The sequence below is a fragment of the Xiphophorus maculatus genome, chromosome 19, assembly GCF_002775205.1.
Source record: "Xiphophorus maculatus strain JP 163 A chromosome 19, X_maculatus-5.0-male, whole genome shotgun sequence".
Classification (NCBI taxonomy): Eukaryota; Metazoa; Chordata; class Actinopteri; order Cyprinodontiformes; family Poeciliidae; genus Xiphophorus; species Xiphophorus maculatus.
This window is the reverse complement of record NC_036461.1, coordinates 23,768,445-23,778,295: the sequence shown is the minus strand read 5'-3', so window position 1 is coordinate 23,778,295 and position 9,851 is coordinate 23,768,445. Positions and strand designations below refer to the sequence as shown.

The window sequence follows — 9,851 nt, the reverse complement described above, 5'->3', positions numbered from 1 at the left end:
GCATGGGATGAGTTTTACTCTGAATACAATCAAAGGTTCAATGTCAGGGTGAGATTGTGTGTCTGCACTAAAAGCTGAGTTTTTACACATATTTTAAGACTTTTGGACAATCGACTCAAATCAACAGGGTTGTGTTTTAAAAGCTTTCTAGAAACAAGCTTTCTAGACGAGTGAACTAAAAATACAAACGATTGGCCTTGAGTTGATAGAACATTTTCTAAGACATCTCTAAATTTGCTTGAGAGTAGCTTCAGATTACTAGACTGTAACCCGTAGAGTTGGGAGGTTCAGATTTTTGTCTTGGACTCGTTGAGGTTCAAGAAGCTCACCCCCATCAATTTACAATAATTCACTTGCGCAGCCAAACAGTCGCCGCAGTGCGCCACGACTGTCCGACAAGCAGGCGAAAGAACGTTCCCTCTTTTGCTCTGTTTTAAAACTGGAGTTGCTAACTTCCTAGACAACAGATTTACAGCAAAACTTTACCCATGAACACAAAGCTAATTTTTTGAAGAGCTTCAGTTCTCCGGTTGGAATAGTTTTCCTCAAATTTAAGTTGCTTAAACAATTTGTTGCTCACATAAAGGCTGTCTTTGTGTGGTATGGAAAGATGAAATCAGTTACATTGTGTATCTGACAATAAAAGTACATTTTTCCCTCTCATACCTGATGCTTTTTTGTCGCATTGAGTCCACGTTTCTCTTCAGGTCGCAGTTTCACTACTTCACTACAACAGTCTCAGCACGCCAACAGGACTTGAAAGATTTTATTGCAAAAATCACATGATATCATAGAGAAATGAAGTGGACAGGACAGATAACTTAATTCCACCTTGAAGATCTGTTTATTTGTCCGGCTTTGTTTGCGTGTACGAGAACAGCGTCCGCTGTCGCCCCGAACCGTTTCGTTATTGCTACATCTCAAACCTTTTCTGATACAACAGTAGTTTAAAGAGAGAGAAAAGAAAAAAAAAACATTAAATAACCAGAAAACTTGGGGGAAAAGCCAACATTTAAGATAAGAAGGTTAGAAGGACAAAAAAAATGAACAGATTGATCAGCACGCCTTGGTATGAATAAAGCTGTTTTTGAACCGCGTACATTTGATCCGTTGATGCAGAAACGAATTCTCTCAGCAGCCTGTTGACGATGACGATGGGAATTGCGGATGAAAAAAAAACTGAGTGTAAACAGCTTTCCTATAGGTACATTTCACAGAGGAGTTTGTTGTGCAGAAAGCTCAGGCTTGGTTCAGTCATCTGCTCTCAATCACCTCTGGGACCTGCAGCGAATAGAAACGATGAGGGATGAAATCAGTCAAAGTCATTTCATTTTTAATATAGCACACATGTTCAAAGACCATATATGTTAGAATAAAATAAGCATATCAATGTAGAAAAACAATAAGATCAAATAAAATCAAAATACAAACACGCTTGGCCTTGGTCAGGACTTTCCTGAGTTGGTAGAGTAGCTGGCTGCTGCATTTTCTAACGAGAATTTCTAAATTTGTCTGATAGACATAAACTGTAGGGCTGGGAGGTTCAGAAATTAACATCTTTGAAGTTGAAGTTTCTTTAGTTCAGTGCGCCAAAACCGCTTCATTGGGAAGTAGAGCTGAGTGTCGTCTGCGTAGCGGCTTACTTTAACAAAACCGACCACTCTGCGTCTTTCAATATGGGGCAGGTTTTTAGTATTGTGTGTGTTCAGATGTGTGTCATTTATTAATCTGCTTATTGCTACGTTCCACCTGCATCACAACACAGTCCAAATATACGGATAAAGCCTCAGCAACATGTTGGTCACTGAAGATCTCAAATCTTGTCTTTATTGGCCTCATTGCTTGAGCGCACGTAAGTGTACCTCACATTCAGTCTGCTGATCATCTATGATTATAGAAACAGCCAAAACTTCTCATTAATATTCACACGTCCAAGTCGGGAAAAGGATATTTAACAGACGACAAGAGAAAAGTTTGGCTGGATCTTTTAATTACTTAACGGCGACTTGCTGGATGTTTTGATTCATCTCAAAGGCCAAAACAAAAACAAAAGGAGAAACATGCATAAAAGTCCTTCATGTCAATTTAGCCAAAACAAATTTACTTCAGCTTCCATTTGTAAACAAACGAAGAAAGAATTTTCAAATGAAGGATTTGTCAACAGACGAGTTACAGTCCTGCGGTTTCTTTAAAGTCTGACTTGCTGTTGCTAATTTTTTTTTCTGAACAGATTTAAATTCTTTTGTTTGTTTTGCATTTCTTCTTATCTGTCAAGCAAAAGAAACATAAGACAATAAAAAGGAACAAATAAGCAGTCTGTTTCACAAAAGTCAATTAGAAATGAATAATCGTACGATTATATCCACTTGTGCACCAAAGTATAAATCCATAGGCTTCTTTTGAATTTCTGTTGGTGATGCTTTCACGTCTCAGAGGGAATAGGAGTTTTCAGTTTTGTTGCCTTTAATGAACATTGGGGGACAAAATCACTGTTGTCTACCTTATTGGCACGTCACTGTAGGTTCGTATTGTCATTTTCACTTTTTCAGGTGACCTTTGACCCACGTGTTTTTAATTTACGTTACAGTGTCACTTTAATCAACATGATTTCAGAGGTACTGACTTCAGTCGACGACATGAAGCTTCAGTTTCTAACATATCACCACCTAAGTCTTTTTTTGTTTGTTTGTTTTGCAAAACGTCATTTTGGAAAAATCTCAACTTCTTTCTTTCTAAAAGATGAAAAAAAAAGGGACATTATTTTAGGAAGGCGTTGACATTAAATCAGATTCAGAGCAGATTTCAGGACCGCCGATAGTTTCTCCAACCGTTATTCTGTTCTTGTAAAATGCAGTTGCGGCATTTTAAGAGAAACCTTGTGTTTTTTTTTTTTCCTTTCTTTTTTCTTTTTGTTATACAAAAAGCATCCACAGAGGAAATCTGCTGCCTCATCCCGCTCTCCCCTCCACCATGATTATCTGCTTGGAGCCCTGCTCAGTCAGCCATAATCCTGCTGGCGTAATGCTGTGTTTTCAATTCCCTCAGGCTTTACGTCTCGGCCGAAAGCAGGTATAAAACACGTGACTGTCTGAAACGCTCTGCTTTCTGGCTGCTTTGCAAAAAGTTTCCACGCCCAAGACCTTTTCCCACACTTTAACAACCGCAAACGGCGATGGTTTTAGTGGGATTTTAATGTGATGGACCAACAGAAGAACTGTGCAGGATTGTGGCATGGAAGCAAAATTCTACACGGTCAAGAAAAGCAGGTGATAGTGACTCGGTCGACTAGGAAAAAAAAACAAACTTGAACTCGACAAATCGGGGCTTCGTGAATAAACGTTTTAAGACGATGAGCAGAAAGCTACAAGCCACGTAGCGACGGAGCTAACATGCGGATGATCATGCTGGGATGGGGACAAGAAACAAATTGAAGGGAATTTTAATTCCAAAATTTCATGGAGTGATGCTGAAAAGAAAAATCCCACAAGAAGTCTTTTAGAGTCTGGAGACAACACATCAAATGCAACAGGCTCAGCACATCCACACAAATGATGAAAGCTGTGACGCTGCGCGCACGACGCTGAAAATAAAATAAAATAACATGAAATGAAACAGGAGCACAGTTTACGACAATTTACTGTAAAATATTAGAGTAAATGGCCTTTTGCAGTGTCTTGCAAACGTATTTAGTGTTGTTTTTCTGTATGTAGTCAAAAGCTGATATTGCACAAAGCATTCCCAGAAGGAAGCATGGTGGTGGCTGCATCATGCTGTGGGGATGCTTTTCTTTTTTTTTTTTTTTTGGGACCGATGATGGTCGATGACCCTAAAAACAAACCCAGAGGTGAAACGAAACGGTCAAAATTTTAAGTCTTAACCATATTATGTGTTGGAATGGCCTACTCAAAGTTCTTACCTAAATCTAATTGACCTCGAGTTATTTTTTGTAAAGACTGTTAAAGATGCCTTTACCCAAAGTTCTGCAAATTGTGAATGTGGGAGCCAGGCGGGCCTTTCTCACTGCAACCCAAACTCCTCAGACCCTCGTTCAACTTCACTGCTTTGACTTCCTGTGTTTTGGTTTGTCACATCAGATTCCAGTTGTGGCTGCACTGCGACAAAAAGAGAGGAGAAAAGGAAAATCCAGGGGCTGTTTTGAACCTCATGTAAATGAGGTTTGATTGATTCAATGTTTTTGCGAGGCACCGTAACGGCGAGAAGACTCTGCTCAACACCAAAATCATGCCTGGGAAAAAAAGAAACATCCAGAACGAACTCCCGGTGAACCATCCTCATTACCCAGCCGCTTTCTGCAACTCCAGGTAGATTTGCATTGCCACGGCGACAGCTTCATCTCACGTGTGTCGTTTCAGTTTTTCCATTTAATTTTTTTTCCTTTTTCACAGCTGGAAAATCGTAGGAGTGGTGCATTATTAAAACTATTGCCGCAGCAGGAGGCAACGAAACAGATAGACGGGGAGGTTTGAAAACACCTACCTGTCGACTGGGAGACGGTCGCCATGACGCTCTGTTGGAAGCAGGAGGATGGCACGGGGAGTCGAGGGAAGGTCTTCTCTCGGAGAGCTTTAGTGCTGACTGCACTTTAACACCAACGGGAAATAAAACAGAGAGTTCCTGAAGGGAATTTGAAGGAGGAAAGCTTGTGGTGCGATATCTACCGTCAGCGGTAGATATCGCACCCTAGAACAAGCTTCTGTTCTCGGGCTCGACTTCCAAACTGTCTGCGTTTGTACAAAAAAAAAGAGGGGAGGGACTGTCGTTTATTCGCGCGGGCCGGGAACCATTTGTGTTTAGCCTTTTCCTCGGGCTTGCTTTCCCACTAACAGGAGTGTTCCCTGGAAAGCCCCCGCAGCTGTCGTGAAGTTGTGCTTCCAGATAAACAATGACTCTTTCAGTCCAGCACAGCTTCCAGTCCAGTGGCTGAAATAAGACGCAGCTAAGAGCAAAAAGACGGAGAGAGAGAGAGAGACAGAGAGAGAGGGAGAAGGAGAGAGACAGAGCGGTTTGTGTTGCCACAAAAAGAAAATTGTTCTGTCCACTCTAAACATGAAGCTGGCTCCATCTGACTAAAGGGCTTCACTGTTGAGAAATAACTACTGATATGGTTTACTTCTCTAATACGGCAATAATACAAATCTGGATTTGTTCACTTTCACTTTCATGGGAAAAGTGGTCAAAAGTATAATAAAACTGCTGATGGGTAATGATATGTAATGTAAAAATATCACTTGTGTTGTTTGGAAGAAGGGCAACATGTGGAGTGACAAAGGTCAAGAGCTGATGATGTGACCGGCGGTTTGCGCCGAAGCCGTGGGTTTACTTTTCATCGAGACTCGCTTTGAGCTGCGCTTCCAGGGCCATCTTGTCAAAAGTGCGCGTGTTGGTCTCCTCCCGCACTTTGTCCCGCACATGAAAGGACGCCCGGGCCACGGAGCGGGCGCTCTCCAGCACTGCCTTCTTCTCCCTGAAGATCTGCTCGCTTTTCTCCAGCTTCCTCTCGATGGACTGCAGGAGCTCCAGGCGCCTCTGCTTCTCCTCCTCCTCCACCCGTTGCCTGTTGAGCTTCTGGAGTCTCTCCTTCTCCTGCCGACTCTGGACGGCCCGCTTGGCTTTCTCCTTGGCCTTCTCCTCGGCCAACATGGCGGCCTGCTGGGCTCGCTTGGCGGCCTCCTTCACGCGGGCCTCCAGGACCTGCTGCTGCTGCTTCTCGCGTTTCTCCGCTGCCTTGCGAGCCTTCTGGATCTGTTTCTCCTCACGCTTGGCCTTCTCCTTCAGTTCCTGCCCCCGGCGTTCGACTATCTGCTCGTAGTTCTCGAGGGAGCGGTTGAGCTTCTCCTCTGCCGCCCTCTTGGCTTCATCCCTCTCTTCCTGTTCTCTACGGGCGATTTCTTGTATGAGGGCGGCGTGACGCCTCCTCTCTGCTTTATTCAGACCTCGCCTCTCCTCATGGGCCTGGTGCTCCCGCTCCTGTCTCTTCAGCTCAGCTATAGTAAGCTTCTCCTCCAGGAGAAGTCTCTCTTGCTCCAGCACTGCAGCCCTCTCCTCTTCCAGGGCCTTCAGGTTCTGTTCCTGTAGAGCTTTCTTGTGCTTCTCTTCTCTTGCCGCCTGCTGCAGCCTCAGCAGACGGCTGCGCTCCTGCTGCTCTGCCAGCTCCTTCCAGCGCTCCTCGTGCTCCTCGGCCTGCCGTAGTTTGGCAGCGGCTGAGTCGCGCTCCTGCCGGCAGATCTTCTGCTGACGTATCAACACCTGGGTCTGCCACACTCGCTGGCACTGGAGCACCGCCCGCTGCTTCTCCCTGTCCTCTTGCTCCCGCCGCAGCTCCTCCATCCGGCGCTCGCTGTCCCACTGAAGGTGAGCGACGTAGCGGGTCTGGCTCATGATGTCTTCCTCCTGATATCTGGCGAGCATCAGAGCTGCGATCTTGCGGTCGCGCTCGGACACGGCCTTGAGTCCTCGACGCTTCACCTCCTTCACAATGCGCTCCACCTTCTGTGTTGTCTGAGGGGAGTGGCTGAGGTCTCCGAGGCTGAGGCTGCGGCCCATCAGGGAGTTGAAGGTGGCCATTGTGCGAGCTCGAGGACTTGACATTTTGGCCCAGTGATCTCGTGCACCGTCCCAGCTGTAAGCAGATGACGCCCCGGACTCTGATGAGGTGCATGTAGTCGTGGTGGTTGTGGAGGTTGAGCAGCAGACGGGATCCATCCTCCTCTGTAAAGACTCCAGGGAATGGCTTTTCCCTCGGGCCTTGGACTGGAATCCAAGATGTCCGTTGTGCTGAGAGAACAGCCCTCTGGTTACTCCGTTCAGAGGCGGGTTGGAGTTCTGAACGGCAGGCTTCGACACTGATGATGTTAACGTCGAGTTGGCTCTGGGGAAGGAGGGGGGTTTCGGTGTTGATCTGGGAAAAGTGTTGGAAGATTTACCACCGGCAGATTTCTTGAGCACCGGTGGGGGATCGGATGAAACTGGATGTGTGGTTTTCGTATGTTCGGATGATGAGGACACTGAAGCTTTGACTGATCCTTGAAATAGACCCTTAGAAGGTGGAAGGGATGTTTTGGGCCCAGACTTTGCAGGTGGGGTAGTTCTAGGTTGCATGGATTTTGGGGAGGTACTAAGAGTAGAGGTGGAGGCTTTCGATAGGATAGTTGCACCCGATGCTGCAGGTTTAGAGGGAACTCCCACATTGGGAACTGAGCTGGAGGAAACTGTGTCAGATTTAGGAGGCACACCCATCCCAGATGTGACTTTATCCACAGAGGATGAAGACGTGCTGCTGTTGACAGCTGCCTGCAGAATCCGTCTTTTCTCTTCCCTAATGATCCTCTCCCTTTCTTCCCTGCACTGCCTGAGTTTGCCATGTCTGTCCTTCTCATAGACTTCGAAGAGACCTGTGGCGACACGCATGGACCGGCCCGGAGCCTCCCGGACAAAGTCGGCCAGCGGGCGAGGCAGCAGCTCCACAGGTTTGACCCCGCACCGAGCGCATGCCTCCAGAGAGCGGGGGCTCGTCAACACATAACGACTGCCCTCCGCCTGGGGCGAATCAAAGTTGTACAGGTCCAAGTGAAGTTTCGGTGGCAACTCTGCGTCAGTCTGAGTCTGTGGTTGCTGAGGTGCTGCCCCCTGCGTGCTGACCTGCGGCCCCACCGGAGACGCAGTGTGGCAGGGGCTGGGCTCCGAGCTGCCAGTGGGTGGCGTCTCGAAACCGGCATCGCCTTCCTCCTCAGTTGTCGTGTCATCGGACGGTTCTGGTAGTCGAGAGTCTTCAGCGGCCACAGTTGGTGCGTCAAGTTGTGGCCCTTTGCACTTATTCTGCTCCTCAACATCTGAGGGGTCGACCATAGTGGGCTCACACTGCAGGTAAAGAGGGCAGGGATCAGCCCAAGACAGGGAGGATGTATAATACACACACACACACACCCACTAACACACACACCCACGCACGCACACACACAAATGGATGTTAAAACCTAAATCACAAAATTCAGCTCAGATCAGCGATAGTGTCTGTGGGGGAAGGGTCAAGGCAAGCTTTCAGGGATGCATGCATGCATGCATGAGCACATGTTCATACACTCAGTGATTTTTTCACCAGATGAGACATTTTCCCTTCGGGGGAAGTGAAATAACGCACAGAAAAACATCACAGCCCTTTAACAGAAGGGCTATTTTTGGCAGAGTTACTAGGCTGAGAGAATTTGATTACTCATAGCCATGTTTTTTTCTTCTTCACACAATCGACCTACATGTACCTACACACATTGAAGCCAAGGGAAAATATGGTAAAGAAATGAGCCGAGTATTGTAAACGAGTGTGGGCCAAATTGATTATAGGCGCGCACCTGCTAACAGTGAAGGCCTGGACTTTTCCACATCAGGGAGAAACAACAACTGAATGACAGTCTGAAGTCGTAAACTGCAATAAATGGAACATACACGTCGGCTAATGTGAATACGCGGATATTTGGGGGATTGAATGCAATTCTGTACGACGTAGTTGATCTCTACTGACCTGCCAGAGTGCCAAATGTTTTCTAAACCAGTGCTTCTTTCCCCTTTAATCCTCGCAGGCTCCCTTGCTCCCTGCATAATAGCAGGCTTTCAGGAAAAACGGCTCCGGCCGCCGATCCAAAGATGGAGCATCACCTCGCCGCAGCCTCCAGCGACACGATGGAGACAGATGGAGCGCTTCGCCTCGCAGCCCGTCAGCCTCTTTCTGCGGCGGAGCTCCAATCGACACAGAACGACCCCCGAACGTGATTTTTAAAATGTATATATTATTTATATATTGTCTTACTGCGTCTCTCATCAACGGCAGATGTATTCTCTCCCTCTGATCCTCCCTAAGTGAAGCGCATCGCGTAAACATCCGCCGTCTCCACCTGCTTCCCAGCAGCTCGCCTCGTCTCAGCATCCTAAACTCCGCCTCGTTGAGGCAAAGAGACAAGAGGTTTGTTCACCCAGCTTACCGCTTTAAGATTAAAATGTTGTGAATAATAATAATAATAATAATAATAATAATAATAATAATAATAATAATAATAATAATAATAATAATAATAATAATAATAACAGAAGAAAAAATTAGGGGAGATGTAGTAGGAGTAAAAAATAAATAAATAAATGAAAGTGTCGCGAATAAAAAAATAAATAAATAACAATATGGTCATTGAACTGTAAGCTGTCTGCACAGTTTCCGGCTTAACCGTGTTAAAACAGGGCTTGACTGTGCTAAAGAAGGAAAAATAATAAATAAATAAAAATAAATAAATAACAGTAAGCGTGCATACAATTAAAATACAATACCGAGTAAGTTAAACAAAGATTCGTAATAAATAAATGCGGCGCTATTCGCAACGCTTCCGGTTTTACCACGTTAAAAGGGCTGTTAAAGAAACAATTAATAACCTCCGGGGGCACGTAATTACTAAAATAAAAACATAATCAAGAATGAATACATAAAATAAAAACACTTAAGTAAAATAAGGGAAAGCCATCAGTAGCACAGATGCGTAACAGCGGGGTATCGTTAACAACCTTGTGAGGTTGTGAACCTGTGTGTAATTCATCAAAATGGACACAGGGGGGCGCCGCAGTAACACTGTCTGGGGCGTTGGCCAGGCGCTAACAAGCGGTGGTTTCTTTATTAGGATAAATGGAGGATTGAGGTTATGGCGGATTTTTTTTTCTTTCTTTTTGCTCCAGAGAAGAAACGAAGCTAAAAAAAAAACCAAACAAACAAGAAAAACAAAACATTAAATAATACTGAACTGATTTTATTTGTTTTGATTTATTTCTGTTATGACTCGTGTACTCTTTTATTTTTT

General features: G+C 45.3%; 1 protein-coding gene across 6 annotated transcripts; it reads right to left on the bottom strand.

Annotated features, from left to right (window-relative positions):
- Positions 1-752: 752 nt before the first annotated feature.
- ccdc177 (coiled-coil domain containing 177) lies at positions 753-8,948 on the bottom strand. Of its 6 annotated transcripts, none has more exons than XR_002754470.1 (6): positions 8,537-8,948; positions 5,342-7,878; positions 4,498-4,957; positions 4,300-4,406; positions 3,973-4,112; positions 753-1,281 (listed from the first exon to the last, which is right to left on the bottom strand). XR_002754470.1 is itself a non-coding variant. In XM_005810654.2 (2 exons), exon 2 carries the CDS (start codon positions 7,864-7,866, stop codon positions 5,338-5,340), a length of 2,529 nt encoding a protein of 842 aa, XP_005810711.1. In that variant the 5' UTR covers positions 7,867-7,878; positions 8,537-8,947; the 3' UTR covers positions 4,938-5,337. The 6 variants fall into 6 exon arrangements, 1 of the variants encoding a protein (XP_005810711.1); XR_002754471.1 differs by having other exon boundaries at positions 3,973-4,107; XR_002754469.1 differs by having other exon boundaries at positions 3,973-4,406.
- Between the last annotated feature and the right edge of the window lie 903 nt (positions 8,949-9,851).

Excerpts from the sequence above, each read along its gene's own strand:
- ccdc177 (XM_005810654.2), bottom strand. The coding sequence starts at position 7,866 with ATGGTCGACCCCTCAGATGTTGAGGAGCAGAATAAGTGCAAAGGGCCA.